Source organism: Rhamphochromis sp. 'chilingali', assembly GCF_963969265.1.
Source record: "Rhamphochromis sp. 'chilingali' genome assembly, chromosome: 3".
NCBI classification, from domain to species: Eukaryota; Metazoa; Chordata; class Actinopteri; order Cichliformes; family Cichlidae; genus Rhamphochromis; species Rhamphochromis sp. 'chilingali'.
The window spans coordinates 39084101-39104167 of NC_137931.1; the positions used below are offsets into that span (position 1 = coordinate 39084101).

At 38.6% G+C, this 20067-nt stretch overlaps 1 protein-coding gene across 1 annotated transcript in view; it reads right to left on the reverse strand.

Moving 5' to 3' along the window:
- Window positions 1–10709: 10709 nt before the first annotated feature.
- LOC308393265 (capping protein, Arp2/3 and myosin-I linker protein 3-like) overlaps window positions 10710–20067 on the reverse strand; it is a 60404-nt gene continuing 51046 nt past the window's right edge. The window contains exons 34-42 of the mRNA XM_080876906.1: window positions 19664–19743; window positions 15360–15533; window positions 14633–14831; window positions 13810–14551; window positions 13580–13686; window positions 13320–13446; window positions 11771–11842; window positions 11515–11622; window positions 10710–11294 (exon numbers count right to left, since the gene is read on the reverse strand). Coding sequence (XP_080733032.1) covers window positions 11254–11294; window positions 11515–11622; window positions 11771–11842; window positions 13320–13446; window positions 13580–13686; window positions 13810–14551; window positions 14633–14831; window positions 15360–15533; window positions 19664–19743 — 1650 coding nt within the window. The 3' untranslated portion in view covers window positions 10710–11253. The remainder of the gene's footprint in view (window positions 11295–11514; window positions 11623–11770; window positions 11843–13319; window positions 13447–13579; window positions 13687–13809; window positions 14552–14632; window positions 14832–15359; window positions 15534–19663; window positions 19744–20067) is intronic.

Here is a 20067-nt window from a genome sequence, read left to right on the forward strand (position 1 = left end):
TGACTGAAATTTTATTTGTAGTGGCTTCAAAAAGTAGTTTCTATATTAAAAGGATTGATGGCAAGTATTTTGGCTTTAACTTGAAAGCGACATTACAATTAATATACTACTAGGATGTATTCCAGTTCTCCTAATTTATAGCACAGGTATTGAGTTATTTATAATAGTAATCATCATAGACTGTATATAAAGGATGGCTCAGTGATACGGCCCTAGCAGGGCCTCCTCCTGAAGGTGCCTGTGTGGGCGTGTCCTTCAATCTCTCCTGCCTTAGCTGCCACCTTTTTCTTTTGTGCAGCTGACTCTCGTCAGTAATTAAAGGGATTTAAGCCCAGGGACAGGTGAGCTCTGGCCCAGAGTGCCATGTGCAGCTAGTGAGCTGCCCTCTCTCTTTTTGACTTATGTTTTACTTTATTGACCAATAATTGACTAATTTGTTTGTTTCCTTAAATGGTGATAGCGGCTTGTCCGTCTCTTTTAGTTGAATATTAACAGAAACTTTAATAAAACTCTTTAATTTAACCCTTTTGCCTCCTTGACTCCTTTTTCTGACCTGGACACTTTTTGTTACTCCCCCCTCACCTTGTACACCACTCAGGGGAACGTAACGCTCAGATTAATAGTCTATATGTAATTATTTTGACCATGTTTTTGCTTTGAAATCATATGTGACATCAAGAGGGAGAATTTTTTAGGAATCATGGGCTCTGCATTCTCTGGTAAATCACAAGGTTTGACCATGGTTTACAAAATTAACATCACATGGGACTCAGTAGGATGCATAACTAGCAATTAAGCCAATAAATTCATCACGAATGCATTTAGTGAGGACATAGATCGCAGGAGAAGTAGGATAATTTTATCTTAGACTTGAATAGAATTGGATATTCTTTTGCAACCTGTGTAGCCGCCCACTGTTGCCTATTCCAAATAATACAGTTTTTGAAATATAGTCTTTTATAAAAGGTCTGTGATTATTATATGCCTTTTGTGAAAATGACATATATGCAGCATTTATCCCTTTTGAACATACTGCATCCACAGATCAGCCACAATATTAAAACCACTGACAAGTGAAGTGAATGCCATTGGTCATTTTGTTATGATGCAACGTTCTGCTGATGTGGCTTCTGGTGCACCCGGATGTGTAAGCCTCTAGAAAGCCTAACCCTGCTGCTAAATTCCTGGTGCAAAGCACAGGACAGCTCCAGACGTCCTGTTTGCATCTCCCAACTGATCAGAGCACGATCATCACAATATTCTGCAGATTTGTTTCATTGTTTTGGCTGAATTGGTGTATAACTAGGCTGCTTACAGTTTACCTTATGATGAGCAAGCAGAAAACCCATGCAGAATGTTGTGATGCATTCATAATGACCGTGTACATCACATTGGCTCATTATCTTTGGAAACAGCCATTTGCATAAATATTCTATATACATTCTTCCTCTGGGGTCTTTGCTTATCATTTAACTTCCTTCTCCTGGGTCCTCTAAGCCGAGTGTTTTTCTAACAGGCTTCTAATCCATCACTTCAGCTGCTAAGCTTTAAATTGCCCATTTAAATTTGACTTTGAACTTGTGCACCTATAAGCTTACACATTTCATATCCTGTAAGCTATTTACAGTCTTTTATTGATTTCCACTCCAGACCGTCTTACTCATCTGAATGGAATTATGAGGCTAGTCACGGGATTAGATCTGATTCTCCCTCTGAAACTAGTGTCAGATTAACAGATACCTGTGCCTACATAAACCATCTGTAATGTACACATAAGCTGTCAGAAGCACTGCTATTACCTCACCTACCCTAGACTCAATCATCTATTCCCACCTCAGATCAATGGATACACTTATCGTCTCTATTTGTACACTTCTACTGATATTTTGATATTTAAGAGTTTAATCCTTTGGAGACATTTGCCACAAAACAAGCTACAATCTTAAAAGGAAAATAACACATATTATGATGTTCTTACTATTATTCATACACATAATGCTTGAATACTGATCACTTTAACTGGCATCATAATTATGCACTTACAGAATATAAAATCCATTAATAAATGAACTCTTCATTTGATCCATAAAAGCCATAATTTTTTTTTTTTTTTTTTAAATAATCAATTAATGACAGACTCTAAATCTGACAGTTTAACATGTCTATGAGCACAACATTACGTCAACACTAAACACGCAAACAAAAAGTATTAGACGGCTTTAATCTTTAAAATAAAAACAACAAAGATGAAGAGAGATAGAAATTGGGGGTGGCAACAGACAGAGAGACAGAGGCGGTGGTTTTGGAGGATGAGCATGAGGAAGAGAGGGATGAAGGGATTAAGGTGGTCGATACTTTGGCTCCTCTCCCAGACTGAGAGATGACACTAAATCTGTTAATTCATTCCCCCTCTATGCCCCTCCCTCCATCCTCACTCGTGTGGCTGTTCTGATTCTTATCCTCTTGCAGGATTAGGATATTTTTACTGTCATTCTTAATGTCACAAACACGTCAGGCACTTTAATGCTAATACTATTCCCTGAGTTAATAGTGCACCTCACTTATCAATAATTCAGATGCAGTAAAATTTTCAGTAAGATCGTCAAACTTTTTGAAAGTATCTACATTAGTGCAAGAATAAAAATAAAACATTTATTTTAGCTGTTAGGACATTTACAACTGTGTTTGCTTTAAACAGATTCTGCAGACGGATGTTGTGGTATTTATGAGTTAATCTGGTTATTTTGGTGGGTTTGCATTGCCTCGTTTTTCTTTAGAAATAGCTTTGCCTCTTTGTGTTTATGTTCATACTGCACTGTATTCTACAGCATACCTCCTTTATGCTTTGATCATTTAAAAACTGTAATAAAGGTTTGTTCTTTTTATAACAGTATGTGTTTCAAGCAGTTTTATTAATTCTAATATTTGATTGAATGTGTGGATTTAATTTTACTCATGACAAAATGTGATTTTTGTTAACAATTTCCAATTCATTTCAAATTAGTTGAAGCTGTTCCTCTTAAACACCGCAGTTTATCCTAGAATCCACCTGCAAGTGCCACCATGCTCCAACAGCCCAAAAATGACATGTTCAACATTTTAACCTATACTTTTCATTTTTTATACAAACTTTTCGTGGACATATTGTACCTAACAGTATCTGTGTATGTGCATAGATGCACATCTATGAATGTACCTCAACACCTCATCTATGCTTTTAGATAGACACACTCGCATAACCAGTATCAAGTAAATATACATACACCCCCATTTTCATTGGTTACTAATATTTTGGTTTGGGTAGTTTAAAAATGATTTGTATATTTCCTCTAGTAATAATTGCATTTGTCCATAATTAGGATTCAAAGAAAAGTTAGCTTCACCATGTTGTAGATTTCCTTCACAGGTATGTTCAACTGAATTAGAAAATCACATGGCAGCAACTCAGTGCATTTAGGAGTGGTTCAGGTGTCCTGCTGAAGTTCAAACTGGGCATCAGTGTGGAAGAAAGGTGGTTTAAGTGACTTTGTATGTGCTATGGTTATTAGTGCTAGATGGGTTGGGCTGAGTATTTCAGAAACTGCTGATTTACTGAGATGTCACACACTTACTGTCTCTGAGGTTTACAAAATATCCAGTGTGCTGCGGTTCTTTGGGCCAGACTGCTTTGAGCTGATAGGAAGGTAACAGTAATTCAAATAAGCACTTGTTACAAGCAATGTATGCAGAAAAGCATACCATAGAAGCTTAAACATTAGCGAGAAAAGCGTTACATGGTCTAAAAAGCCTCCATCTCTGGTGTGATATTTGGATGGTAGATCAGTGGTGTAATAGTGTGAGGGATATTTTACTAGCACACTTTGGACTCCTTACCAACAGATGAGCATCCTTTAAATGGCACAGCTTACCAGGGTATTTTTGCGGATCTAGTCTATATCTCTATGGCCACCGTGTACACATCTTCTGATCATTCAAATCATTTCAAAGTCGTTTTTTGAACATAATGATTCCACTGTACTAAGATGACCTCCGCTGTTACCAGAGCTCAATAGATCTCCTTTAGGATGTGGTGAAATGGAAAATTTGCATCATGGGTGTGCAGCAGACAAATTAGCAGTAATATTATGAAGCTATCCTTGCACAAATCTCAGAGGAACATTTCCAGCCCTTGTTGAATTTATAGTAGAAATAATTAATTGAGCTCTGAAAGCAAAAGGGCTCCAAGCCAATACTTGCAGACCTAGTTCAAGTATCCAGTGACTGTTTAAAACAACTGTCAGTTAGTGCAAATGATGTCTGTCTTAAAATGTATGTCTTCAAGGTTTCAGCATCAACTTTTCTTCTTACGTGTTTTTATTTATTTTTTTTGCAATACCGTCTCAGCATGCTTGTTAGGTATGGGCGGTCCATGAGGCACGTGTGACTGACAGCTACAAATGTGAATTTGACTTTTGAACCATGGCTTAAAATGATCCCAGTTCTCAAACAGAATAGACTGCCTGTCCTGAAGACATTTAAAAATAGATGTAACCACACATCAGTGAGCAACTGGTTATGCAGGCAGTTATAGACTGTTTAATGAACAGGTCAAAGCTCACCCTTTTAAATTTCTACCAATTTGGCAACAGTGCGCTTTAATTCCAGAGTTTTGATTGCATTCATGTTCCAATCAGGATGCATTTTAATCACATGCTGACTTTTACTGCATTGCCGCATTTTGCAAAAATATTAACATTCCCATCTCTTAGTATGCTTACAACTCTTTTAAACTCTTGCTCACTGTTCTTTGCACATTTTTATGACTTCAAGTGAGATAACCCACTCTTAGAAAGAAGCTGCCAAGTTCTTCCTGGTTGCTGTATTTATGTGACAGAATTACATAATTAGCAGTGAGCAGTAGTTCTGTAGGTTGTCTTCATTAGTTGCTACAAACCATGGACTGATGTTGTTTGAGCCACACCATCTGACAAACAGGCTGCTGGGCCGAAAGATGACTCCAAAGGCAGTAGCCTCTGTCACCCATTAGGGAGGCAGTTCCCATGACAACCCTTCTGAACAGCTCACTTATGACCTTTGCCGACGTGGTTGTAATTACATTAAATTACACTGCATCTTTTCCTTGTCTGCTTTCATGAGTCATTATCCATGCAACTACAGCACACACAGGACAAAGGATTTTGGCATTAGTTGTAAAAGGCAATGTGCTCAATCTAGAAGAAAGTCATTTTTAAGTTGTATTCTGCACTTACAATAAGTCACAGACGCTATAGTCAGGCTGGATCCCTCCTCATTTCAGAAGGAAGAGCAGAGGATTTTAATTTTATACCGGAGGGGTGTTGGGAGCTTTGTATGAACACATTCATACGCATTTCTTTGGATTGTCTGCATCCTTTTATTTTCACTTATCTTTCTCTTCTGCCCACACATGTTCTCTCTCTGGCTCCTCTCTTCCCTCGGCCTTTATGTGATCGTCATGTTGCTTGGTAACAAGCAGAAGAATGATGAGGAGAAGAGTAGGATGTGTTCACATCATCCGTAAGAAACATGGTGAGCTACAGTCACCATAACCGCAGCCATGAAACTTACCCTAAAGTGTAAGACTGGAAAACTTATGACAATTACGTTTTGGTTTGCTATGTTGCAAGCCCAACATTGTGTCTTATTTTCATCTGTATTTGAGTTTAATATCTACCCATTCTAGTTTGCTTTGGTTGAAATAAACTTCTCTCCAAGCAAAATCTACTTCTTCAAGCCAAGACACTACATGTTCTTTTTTTCTTGGTTTCTTTGCTTTCTAACATGTCTGTGTTCGGTGGAACATGTGGAAAATAATGCTAAAATTTTAATTTAGGTGTTTATTTTACACTTTGTTTATCAGATATCTTTATCAGTTGGTGTAAACAACATGACACCATGGATGCATCATGCCTCAGCACCAACTGAGCATCATTTAAACACTACAGCATACCTGCTTACCATGTCCATACCTTTATGACCAAAATCTTTAGATGACTCATTCTGATTTGTTACAAAGCTGAATCTAATTTTAAAACATCATATTCCTAAAACAAAAAAGTTTCTCTCTGTTGAATCTGGTTTTATCCAGTGTTTAAGTAATTATCCAAATGACTGCCTAATTATATAGATAATGATGCTCATTTATTGCACACTGAAACTGTTCAGAAAGCTTGCAGTACTAATAATAGCTCTCTTAATCCAATTAATCAACTGGGAAATTGTCACTGTGATTCCAATACAACATACAAAGTCATGCAGTAAATGTCTTTTACAGGACATTTTCTTAAAATAAGATACTGTAACATTCAAAGCCAGAAATCTCTGCCCTATCATAAATGAAAATAAATAATGTGTATTTTCTCATCATTTGCATGTGTTAACGTTAAAGAAAATGTGTGATATGTTGAATATTATATTAAGTTTTTTAGTTAATTAATTTCTTCTTTATTTTTTTTTACCTTCCTTTAGGAACTCAAAGCTGCACTTACTGAAGCAGGTCTCTCCACAGTTAATCTATAACATAAATTTTAAAGTATTTCATGATAAAACGGATTCCACATCAGTTTCTGAGGTGAAGTGGGTCTAAAAGTTCAAACCAGCACCTGCGTTATATTTCACTCCACCGTCATGAAGTCATTGCTACAGCTGCTGCCAACACACTCCATCCATGCTCACCATAAATCAGAGTTTGAGATGTTAAATCTGAAGAGAGCTGGTTGTTTCTCAGGCAGAGTAGCTGAGCCCAGAGTAGATTTGGGGAAAACGAAATATTTACCTAGAAAGTGTTTGTGATTAATTAACAAGGAGCTCATCAACGCAAACTTGTAAAACCAGTATTTCCTGGCCACCTGAGGGAGTTTTGGGATCTATTGCAGAAATGCATTCATAAACTCTGCAAAATATACACGTGTTGCATTTAATGAACACAGCAATTAGTTTAAGTCAACTGAAAAAAACCCCAAACACTTTCGCATTCCCCCAAAGGCTGTTTGCTCATTAAAAATCACTGACTCGGTGGGAAAAAATAAACCTGTTTATCTCCATTTCAGCAAACTGCAGAAATATTTCCTCACTGCGTGGCAGTATTGTAACTCGCATCTGAGTCATTACAGCATCTTTAGAAAAAAAAAAGGTCACAGCACGGTTGCTAATGACAACCTCCAAGACTGCTTCTCTTCTTGGATTGTGTGTGTGTGTTCGTGTGTGCCCAGTGGTTGCCTCATTTGTGAGGATCAGTCGCCCCCTGCTGTTTTACATTCTTTGACGTGCGAATATGTGAGGTTGTCATGCCAACCAGAGGGGGGCATTTCTGAAGTCAGGAAGTAAATTTAGCATCCACCTGTGATCATGAAAATCAGACGGTTAGAGTTTGATACTGCAGAACCATAGCTTTTGCCTTTGGTATTAGTTCTACCGATCTACACATGAGCTAACGGAGATAACATGCCAATAAATAAATAAATAAACAAACAAATAAATAAAATTCTTTGTAGTTTTACAATAGTCTTTAATGTTGAGACCATTGACTGTACATAATAGATGATTGTGGCTGCCTATGAGTTTCTCAACTCATATTTTGAAGTTTGGGATGTTGCATTTTGGATGGTTTTATTGAGTCAAAAATAAAAGATACCCAGACAAGAAGTCATTTAGAAGAGTTACAAGTTGAGAAATCCTTAGTAGCAAGATGCGTTACAGGCTATATCTGCACAAAACATTTATTTAATTTAATTTAAATGGTCACTAGGACATAAAAAAAACTGAATGCACAGAAGTCAAATTGCTCAAAAACTGCCAAACTTTGCCCCCAAAATAAAGTTTCTGATGGATTTTTCCCCTCAAAGTTATTCACCATGTTAGCTGTTTGAGAGTTTTTTTCCTATATTTAAATTCAGGTTATTTGATGTCTCATCTTTATGTGATATCACACACATACACACCTTGTCTTTAGTACTTTGTAACATTTAAATTAAATACTACAATTTCACTCACTAAAACTGGTATGCAGATTGGTTGGTAATTGAAGTCATCACAGAGAAGCTCACATCATTTGTTGGATCATTCTACTGGCTGCATGACACTAATAATGCATAAGGCTCTATCTCCATGAAAACGACTCTATTCATTTCTCTTTGCAGTTGATAGCTGGTCACTATGACAGAGATGCTCCAGCTGTAAGTTTCCTACAGCATCCTCTGTCAGTCAGTGGTATTCTGTTTTCACCTCAGCTGCTTATCTCAAAGTTGAAATGAGTTTAAGTCTGTCATGGCCAGTTTGCCTGTCATCACTGTAAGTCACTGAATTGCCATTCACGGTCTCTGCTAATTGGTTTCCGTGTGCATGGTTTAAGCCTTGACACAATTTCATCAGAGGAGCTGCCCTCCTACCATGGCTTCATTTCTTTTCATATTTTTCTTTGACAGCAAAAACAAATCCAAAATGATATTATTGTCTTAAAGTTGACTTTTGGAAAAAGCTGCCTAATTACACATCCAGCAGCCACAAACATATATATATATATATATGATGAAATCCTGAGTTATCTGTGTAGGTTCATGTTATGGTAGACTAAAACACTTGAATTGAAGGCAAATGAACTTCTCTTTTTAGGTTCTTTAAGATGTTTCACCTCTAATCTTCCAAAAGCTCTTTTGAACCATGCGTCTGTGATGTGGGTGTTTGGTCTCTCCCATGTATAGGTTATAGGCTCTCCCATGAACAAACAAACAACTCAAGCACTCCACCAACACAAGGTGCAACACAGGAGATCCAGCTCACCAGGACAACACTTAAAGGAGTTTTAAAAAAAAAATATATCCACAGTTTGGACAAAGAAGACAGCTGCTTTATGAGAGGAGAAGGGTTCATTTATATCCATCGTTAGAGGTGGACTACGATACCAAGCATCAGCCATAAATCTTGAGATCCCTTTCCAGGTGTTTCAAATCCCAGTTACACCTTGATCATGTGACCTTAGTGACACATATAATGGCAGGATTAGTCAGCAACTTTCATGACCACCTCCAAGCTGTTAACCTTATTAGGAGTTAAATAGAAAGAAGTTTGGTTGCCTTTTAATCTAATATTCAAGACATTAATCTCAAACTGTTTTCTTGTTACCTGAAAGGATATTCACACAACTTAAATTGTTTTAGACAAGCTTTCTGGGCCAGTTCACGATCGGCACTGTCCTGTTGTGTCTTTTTTTGTCTAGTTATGCTTTAACTGCCTTGGTAGTTTGGTTGGTGAAAAATGAAGCTGTTGTCAATCAGATAGCATTGCACAGTGGATCAAATCTGATGGTACTTTTCTGTTTTCGTAATTCCATCAAATTTGACAAGATCCGCAACACCACTGGCTGCAATCCCAAACCATGACAGAGCCTCCACTGTGTTTTACAAATGGGTGTAGGCGCTCACTGTTATAGCTCTTTCTTGATCTCCTCAGTACAAATTGAGACAGACTTTCCAAATTTAGATCGATCACTCCATAAAACATCATGCCACTGACTTTCAGTGCACTTCTTGTGTAGCTTAGCACACCACAGCCTTTCCCTATTTCCCTTTCGCAAGACTGACTTCTTCCCCTGCACACCATCCTGAGATATATCAAGTTTTCAGGTAATAGCTCAGTGGTAATCTCCCTGTGGGTGCAAAAATATTAATTCATGGCTGTTATTTTCACGAAATAAACACGTATGTTTTTGTGACAGGCTTCTAGTAACAAAGTGCCCAAAGATTTAAATGAAACTAAGTTCTTAGTTTTTTGTTATGTGTCGACACAAAACTGGTCCATCACTTGTGTTCAGGCCATTTCTTATGCTTGCATAATTCATGGTTCAGTACTAAGTGGCTTAACAAACAAACAAACAAACAAACAAACAAAAAACCCAAATCTTCTTATGGTCATTTATAAGGATTGGGCTGAAAATGAGTGACAAAAAAAATCAAGTCTAAAATGAACGCTAAAAATCAAAATGAAAAAGGTGTGCAAACTGACAGTGAACTGTAAAAAAAAACTGTAATTGAGTTATATTATTGAAGTGCACTATTATTTATCATTATCAATCCAAATTAAAAAGTCAGTTTAAGTCTAATTAAGACTGTTGTATAAAATGTCATAAAAAAGCTATATGAACAAAAAATGTTAGAATTTTGTCAAATTTTTGTCTGACAAAAACCAACCATGTGTTAATATTTTTTTTAATCTTGTATGTATGAGTTGTTTTATAAAATCCTAACTTGTTTTTACAAGATAATAACTCATCACATACACAGTATTATATCTGCCAATTTAATAGACTCAAAAGACGCCGAGTTAACACTCAGAAAAGTGAGCAAACCAGTAAGTATTTACATGTTAGGAACTAGGACCAGTGAATTTTTACTATAAAAAGACATTATTTAAATCTATCTGTTATGAAGTATTACTTAACTTTACATAAAAAACATCTGATCAACAATTTTGTTGTTGTTTTGTGTGTGTAGGAATATGTTTGTTTTTTTTGTTCCCAGGTCCATCAGGAGGTCAAACCAGCCCATAGGAACTATACATATAACACAAACACAGCCTTTCACATACAAATTGGGATTTAATCCACTGTTTATATAAACTACAAACTATGAATATGATTGAATGGATTTGCACAGGCAATAAACACATCCTACTTTTTGTTTTTCATTAGGCTTTTATTCATACAGTGACGGTGCTCAAACATAATATTTCTTTTTTTTCTATAAAATATATTAACTTTCAGTTCCTGAAAGCAAAACTAGATATAAATCATCAAGTTTCATTTGATAAGAAGCAACTCATTTTCAAGTGTCAACCAAGGCAATCAACTGTATCAGCGGTCAAAAATGCATTGCAGATTTAAGAAACCACATTCTAATAAAGACATTTGTATTCTTCTGCCTAGCGAAGCCACGACGCTCAAGCACTCAGCCGGCTGTCCACCGACACACACACGACAATGATCTCATGGGTTTTTCTAAAGTAGCAAATACTTTTAAAATACTGTAGCCACAAAAAGAGCTTCACGTGAGAGAAAAGCAAAGACAAGAAACTCAGGGTGAAGAGGGAGGAAAGTGACGAGAGGAAAGCGTTTGAACTGAAGCGAGTGAACAGTGTTTTATGATGTCCTGCTCTGATGTTAGGCCTTTTCCCTCCTCTTCGCTCTTTGACCTCGCTGGATGACAACTCTGGCTTGACAGCGGCAGGTGAAGTTCTCAGGTATCACAACAGCTCGCTTTCCCCAGGTGCTGAGTTGAAGCTGTCTGTACGGTGGAACAGGATCATTAAATAGATAATCAGTACCGTTCAGCTGAGAGCTACAGATACATTACCTAATTTTCCACTGTATTATAATTGTGTTTAATGCTTTATAGACAGTAATTATACTTCCACATTATGGTAACACACACATAGTAACTGATTACAGCTGGTCGCCCACCCACACACACAAACACACATAAATAAAAACAGAGAAACATGTACCAGACAAGTCCAGGGACTTATTTCTGTTTTGGGGTAGTCTAGGTTTTTTCACGGGGGGTTTGCGATTTGGGGGCTTCTCAACGTTATTAGGGCTTTCCCTGTCAGTGCCTGAGTTCAGCGAGGACAGAAGACACAAATTAACAGTTAGATAGAGACGCTTCACGCAAACAGAGATCAACAAAACGTGTTTCATTCACAAAAGTGTGCGTATAACATTCTAAGGTAAGAATAGCTGCAGCTCATAATGCGATTATACCTGCATCACAGGACATTGCTTTTCTGTTCCTCTGTGGCTTCACTGGTGCTTGAGGCCTGAGTCCTTCGTCGCCTGAACAACATGTGATTGACACACAACAGGAGGTATCTTTAAATTTTGTTTTGGACGGACAAGGGACAGAATAACTCTGCCGTGATGTTATTGTTCCTGCCATTTTCATGTTTTTTAAATGAGACATTTAATATTGTTACATTTGTTTTAAAAGAACACTCGATCACGTGAACTAATACACAGAAAAGGGTATGCATATGAATGCAGAAAAGCAAACAGGCTCTGTGGTCACTTCTCATGTCAACATGAAACAAAAAATAACTGAATCTTTTTCTGCTGTTAAAGCAGGACCAGTAAAACAGTCAATTTGGCTAAGCAGGCAAGTATTAACTAAGTGGACCTAAGGTGGGGGACTGCTTTTGGCGTAATCAAATACGCCAAGGGAGTTTATCGCAGAGGCTTTCGTCTTATTATTCTAAGGGCTAGACTCTGCTTCTGCTGCTACACTGGAGACTGAAATTACCAGCATCATTTCAGCCAGAGTTTTATAGTCGGGGGAACAATTCTCCAGGGGAAAGGATCAGAAATCACCCAAAGTCCCTGAATGTGGGACTTTCTGATCCTGCAAACACACTTCACCAAGAGGAAATCGTGCAATGTGTCTGCACACAGGAGTAGCTGCAAATGTGACCCTGTAGTGGCCACACAGTTACTTTGATGCCTTGATAGAGGATTCTACAAAGGATAATTTATATAAAGAAAACAGACAAGATTACAGCATTTAATGTTAGGTTAGAGCCACCATCAGTGTTCTAATCAATTCAAATCTATCAAATTTTACATTCCTGTTAAAAAGTTCAATCAGTAACATTTTTGTCAATTAAAATATTCAGTTAAAGGAGATCTGCACACAACCTAGTTATATCTCTTTTTCTTCTTCATTTCCTTTGTGGTCCTTGACAAACCTTTGCAGTCCTATGGCTCTGCTTATAAGGTGACAAATTCTAGGAAAAGCTCGGGCCACTGGACCCAGAAGTCGAATACTTTGTTGGCATGATTTGAGCCCACTTGTCCCCTTAGAGCGAAAAATCGTCGACAATCAATGCAAAGTTGTTCTGATTAATGAATTTTATCCTGCAATGAAACATTTCTGCCCTGATGGGAGTTTTCTCTTCCATGATGACAATGTATTCATCTACAGAGCACAAGGGCTCTCTGATGGTTTGTTGATTATGATATCAATCATGGACCACCATCAAGCAACAACCCTCACCAAATGAAGTAAAATCTTTGAAAGATTTTGTTTCATGCCTTCTGCAGAGTTCTGAAGACTTCACGATCAATGCCAAGAATTCTACCCTGAAACACATCACTCACTGACTGGATTGTGGCTTAAAGCAGGTCATTGCGGTGGCAAGTCTAAATGCTGTTAATTCGCTAAATCAGCAGGCTAGTGGTTGTTGCTTCAGAAAAGTAGAAATAAATTGTTTGAGTACATTAAAAAAGCATGTCTGCTAATTGTTTTCAGCCCAGGTACCTTGGCTTGCAGCTCTGTCTGGCAACCCATGTATTGGCTTATCAACAGGAGGTGGGACGGGAGGAGGAGGTAAGTTCCTTTCATTGGCTGATTCTTTTGGAAAAGTCACAAACGAGGAGGTCTTTGGCTAGGCATGAGTACAGCACATGTGAACGAACACAGAGACAACATCATCAATGAACACATTTGGTTTAAATATACACTAAAAACAACTGAGCAAACAGAACAAACCGACTTGTGTGTGGCTTTAAATTTCATACCTTTTCAGGAATCGGGGGAGGGTGACCTTCAGAATCTCGTCTCTTTTCCTTCTCTTTCTTCTCCATATTTCCAGGGTCCTTCTCTATATCTTCCTCCTCCTCTGTAGCTATAGATAAAAGAGAAGTGAGTGGCATGTAGACTTGCGGCAAAGACTGCGGCAAAAACTCTTTGCAAGCTAAAACAAGCTTTTTGACCTGCAGCAAATGAACACGGTTGACCTGTGTATTACCTGGCAGAGCGTCTGAGCTCTCAAGTCGATGCCTCTGCCTCAGCTTGGACAGATTGGGTTTGCTGCTTTGTGGCGGGGGGTCAGGTTTTGATGTCGCTCGACTGACAGAAAAGCCACCTCCTCCTCCACCTCCACTCATCTTCCAGCCTTCTGAGAAAACTCCACCTGCATCAGGACACGCATGTCTGTCTCCCTGCGTGTCCTGCGGATGCCACTCTATGGCTGAAGCCTCTATGCTTTTCAGAGGATCTGTTTCATGTTTTGGAGACGGCGTCCTGTCCGATGGGTATGGAGGGAGTGGCCTTTGAGCTAGTTGAAGTGCTTGGACCTGTCTGTCTGTCTTTCTTCCCTGATGTCTGCTCTCATTCCACTGATTGTCCACTTGCATGTCTGCTGGCTTGTTCTCCGACCATGACCTTTCTATCTGTCTGCCGCCCATCCACTGTCTTTCAATTTTTCTGTCAATCTGCCTCTGAGTGTGTCTGTCTACAGTCCACTGTCTGTCCATGTGCCTGTCTGGATGCCTGCTCTCAGTCCAGTACCTGTCTGTTTGTCTGTCGGTCGTTCTCGCATCTCTGTCTTGCAGCCTGTCGTCAAACCACTGTCTGTCTACATCGCCATGCCTTGCTGCTATCATCCACTGCTTGTCTGCTTGCAGCACCTCTGCCGTCCTCTGTTTGTCGTCCGCCCAGTACTTGTCTGTATCCTCCGGCTGTTCAAACACAGCATCCACTTCAGATTTCTGTCAAAACAAAACAAGAAGAGGTTACGGACGCGTTACAAACTTTCAGTTAATAACAATAGTGGATTACACTGGCCCTACCTCTCTTGGAGAATAAAATGGGTGTTTGCTTCCACCCACACATGTGTGAGGGATGCCTGGCACTGGTGGTGGACTCAGAACGATAGTACTTTTCCCTTGGAGGCCATTCATTTTCCCATCAGCCGCCTCGCTGGGAGATCCAGCTCTGGCAGTAGACCTTGGAGGCTGGAGGAGAGTGTATACATTCTCCATTGCTGTCCTAAAAGTTGGAAGACGAAAAAATGTCCACAATTTCTCCTAATTTATCCCACATATTCAAAATACACAAAAATGTAACAAATTTTTAGAACAGGGCGTTTAGAAAGTATCAATTTTCTGGCGAAAATCAGATATAATACCATTGTAATCTGTATTTGACATGCAGCGTGTTCATTTCTAATCACTCGGCTGACTGTTGGATCCAGAATCGGAGACACCGGCTGCCATCTACATCTGTGTACACACTCTGGTATCAGCCTGCCTGCGCTTTGGCAGCTATCAGCCATTTCTTATATCAACAAAGAAATAAGGAAGATTAAGAGTGATATTTGTTGAACTATTCATAGGGTTCAGTGCTGTGGAGTGTCCTCACAAGAATCAAGATACTAAGCAAAAGATGTGAAGATGTAGCGTTGAATATGGAAAGATAAACTCCTAGTTGACGTTTTGTATTTCCATCTGTGAGTTCAAGGCCAAATCTTTCTTGAGAAGAATCCTCATGCATGTGTGTGCGTGCAAATACACTAACCCCGTGGGTGCTGTAGCAACAGTGTGACTCCCATCTCCATAAACCTCAGCTTCTGACTCGGGCCCCGGATGGGACAGAGTTTGGTTGCGGCTTTTACGGAAACCAAAGATGGCCAGCATGTTTCTCCTCTTCTTCCTCCTCAGAGAGTGCGCTTTGTGCAGCGACGAGAGCTGACTGCAAGAGGTGAGAGAGATCGATGAAACACACATGGTTCATTCCAGCACATTCATGTTTGGTGTCTACAGATGAGTCACCTCCATCAGGATATCACTGAATTCATCACAGCCATCCTGGCTGTCTCATCGGCTGCTGCGTTTTGTGTGTTGCTAAGCTACATCTCGTGGTATACAGTGATTTATCCAAAGTTCACTTTTTATATTACAAAAGTAATCATTTTAAAAGCACCGACTTCGCCTCACGAGCTTCCGCGTGGAAAGGAGCGACATGATTCTGATAAGCTCTGGATGCTGTTTATGAATTCAGCTTCACCAAAATGAAACCTGCATCTCCACATATTAAAATGATGGTTTTGCATTTGAGGCAATGCGTGGCCACTTTTGTGTTAACAAAATGGATAAAAATTAATTGAGAGTTGACTGTTAATGTTTAGCAGCCTCAGGAATTTGTTGTCGCCTCAGAGAAGCGAGTAATGTTTCAGATTTATAAAGCTGGACAAGGGGACACACTAACAGAGCTGCAGTACACTTCAGGTGAAAGTATTGACATCTAGAGCATTTGAGCAGAGTGGGGACTAGGGAGAGAGACCTGTGCCTGCTCCCCAGATACAATCGGGAAGATAAAAGGAGTGTCTTCATTGCTTCATTGCTATCAAAGATCCAATTAACAGCTGAACCAGGAAACATAAGGGAACAATAACGTGGAGTGGAAAGACTAAAGTTTTGATCTATGCACTGCATTTGTATGAGTTTGTGTATCTATTTTGATCATTTGTGTGGAAATATAAAGTTTAGTGACCTGTGACAGCCTCAGGCAGCAACTTTACGCTGAACACTGATAGCTGGCATGCTGTGGTGCGGTGGATTTTATGTCCCCGAGAGCCGTCTTGGAAAAAAGTCACTATAAGTTATTAACTTTACTCTATGATTTTTGATGCAAGCGTGACTGCGCACCATTTAAATAGGAGAGGACGAGGATCAAATACATGTGAAATTGTAGAACACCTACTGCAAAAATGCATTCTTGTTCTTAGTAACTGTGAAAAAGAGGTGAAAACATGTGGACTAAAAGGACTGGAATAAAGTTATGCAGAGATATTTTCAGTATTTGTTGCAGTATCTGATATGAGATGCAATGTAGAAGCTGAACTGCATGCTCTGTGTCTTTCTCTTTATTTTTGTAACACTGCAGCAACTGATTACACATTGAACAAAACCACCAAACCAGATCTGACGTTAGGTCACAAAGTACCTCCTGGAGATCTCTGTGAGGTACCTTAACGACTACTTTGATCATCAACATGCAACCACCAACTGACCGATCATCTTACTACCAAATCACAAACTCTAAACAGTCCAGCTCCACTAATCATCACAAAGTTAATGATTTAATTAAGAAGAGATGAGGGTTGCCGGAATTTGCTCGATCTGCCTCTGAATGTTCGAGCAGACAGCGGGACATAAGGAGCGAGCCAAACCTCGCCGTGAGATTGCATCAAAGACAGACAACACACTGGCCACAGAAACAGTCTTGTTGGTTTATGAAAATCATGAAGCATAAGCCAATTAAAATAACAGCTCAGTAAAGGTGTGAACACACACGCTGTCAGAACTCAGCAGGGTTCACAACAAAGGAGGAAGAATCATTGATCTTATGTCTTGAAATGCAGGGTTTTCTTCTGAAGCCAGGTCAGTTAAACTGCAGACATTTTGACTGAAGGATTAGTGAACTAAGATTGCAGAAATGTATCTTGGTTAACAAACTAACATAATGAAATGTTTAAAAATATCACATTTACTAATTAGGAATAATAATCAAAAACATAGCCTGCAAAAAAAAAAAAAAAGAAAAGAAAAAAGAAAAAGAGATAAAGTAACAGAGATGCAGAAACCCCTCCTGAGTAAGTAGAAAACCTTTCAACCCTTTGAAGGTATCTGTTTTAAAAATTCTTTTTATTCTGATGTTTAAATATATAATCAAGTCGGAGAAACACACTCAACACAGTGCATCAAAAAATGTAACCACATACAAAGGCAGCTTTTCAAAAGGCATAATTAAGAATAAAATACCATTTCCAAAAGGCTTTCACAGTATGACTACTGTTGTTTATAAGGAAAATAACCAGCTAACATTACCGAACAAATACTAAACCTATTTATCTTGAGATATTACAAGTGGTGCCCGAGATTGTTTTCAACGAATTAAAGGGAACCCACTATGCTCATTTCCTCTATATATTTATTCTTGGACATTACTAAAATAGTTTTGCATGATTTTGAAACTATGTCTTTCATCTTATAACAGGCCTTGGTGCACCCCTCAGCTCATCCTCTGAAACAAGCTTTTTGAGCTTTCTTCATCCTTCCCTTAAGGAAACTTTCTTCTGATTGGTTGTCCCTTATAAAAAAGCCCATCTAAACAGTGGGTGGTAGGAGATGTATGCCTGGGATTACCATATTTAGGATATCCCTTCTCTCTGCCATACAGAGCCAAGAGTAGAAAAACGCTGTTAGAGTAGTTTGAAGCCTGAGCCTTTTGCTTATAGGGATTAGTTGTACTTATACATACACTGACCTCATTATTTTAAGCTTTGGCCATGATTACCAGGAGCACCATATACACAGACAGAAAAGAAGGAAACACAAAATAGGATCACTTTCAAGTCATTATCTATGTGTTTAACTAAAATGAATTGAAATGAAATGAATCGACAGCTCAGCATCTTAGCAAGATTTTAGCTACAAATATCTATTTTATTCTACAAAAGACACATTTTTCAGAGTGCCTGGCTTTCAGTGCAATACAATAATTTGTCTATTCATTTTGTGTCTTTTGTTATCTTCTTTTCTTGGCTTGCCACTGAGACAGTTTCCCTCTTTGTTACATAATCGGATGGAAATCATTATATCGATTGATGAAAAATTCTCTTGGAGTTACTTATTTTGTAATTCCCCTAATGCAATCCATGGATGTGTATTGCACACATACATTTTAAATTGCTTCAACCCATGTACCCATTTTCCTTTTACCAAGTTATCATAACTATTTACACAAACTGAACAGAGCATTAGCTGAGCTCAGGTAAATTCAGCCTGGAGTATCGGCTGATGGTTCAGCTGATCCTCATCTTTGTAAATATCCAGTTTGCAAATCACAAAAAGACACTGTCTTTAAAGAGTTTTTTCTTGCACATTCTTACTGCACACCTGCAAGCCACCTTGCAACCCACCACAGTTCCTTCTTTGCATTCTGTGTCTGCCTTAATGCATATGATGCCCTTTGTCATTCATGCCTACTCTGTTCTCTGCTAAGGTCTTGCTGCTGCTCACCAGTATGCAAGTGAAAGCTAGCTATTTTTTCCCTGCCTTATGCTTTCCAAATATGTGGACAGAAGGGTGGGGATTTGTCCCAAAACAAAACCTGCTAAATATATCTTACTGCAGACTGACAAACAATCTTCTTCCGACTGTACCCACCAAGCACTGAATGACCACTAACATTGTTTTCTGGGCTAAATCTTGTCAGGTAGTCATGGCCTTAAAAACAAATCCCTGTATGTCTAAATTTGGTTGAAAAAGTAAGTTAAAATTCATCTTTTCAAGACATTGCAAAGATGTCTAGAAATAAAAATGGGCTCTTTTTGCTGTTAGCGCATTCAAAGGCAGTCTGACAACACAGAGTGATGACTGCAAATAAATCCCACAAAACCAAAACCAAAAATTTATTCACAACCTCATGTATTCAAATTATAAAGAAGCCCAAAAGCAGTAAACATGTCTTCTTGTATTCACGGTAAACCAACCAACTCTTGGACAGCTTATTAAACACCTGCATAACTATGCAACAATAATCTAAGGGTGACAATAAGTTCACTGTGATGGATTACCCTGCTCCAGCAGTCGTGAAGTCTGCTGATTTTCACAGTGCAGCAAAATAACGGAAAATTATGACTGGTGGGAAAAGTAGGAGTTCTTTGGGAAACAACAGTAATTTTAAGTAAATGTGAGATGCAGGTTTGAAATGCAATATTCAGGGAATGTTTTGTAAGGTCAGGAGAGAATTACAGCTGACAGGTTGCTAACAGAGTGTAAGTATTGTCAAAGTGCAAATATAAAACAAACTCTTACCTATCAGGGAGCACTCTTTTCGTGTAGAAATCAGGGAGTCCATCATCCAGAGGGCTTATCCCACCATTTTCACTGCAGTGCTGTGCACACACAGACACAAACACACACTTAAAATCTTTTTAGAGAGGTCAGTTTAGTGGGTTTCATTTGTGAATGTTATGTATTTGCAATAAAACAAATGGATTACAATGCCTTTACTGAGATGACATAATCCAGTTGCAGGCACCCAATTTGAATAGATTACTTCTGCAAAGATAGCAGTCATCGCCAGCAGGCACATATTTTGGGAAATGGGAGAATTATGCATAGATATATAGATAAATGGTTGGAGATTTGCGTAAAGGTGATGTATACTGAATTATTGGGTGCAGCTGCAGATTATTTAACATTTTAATATGTGTCAA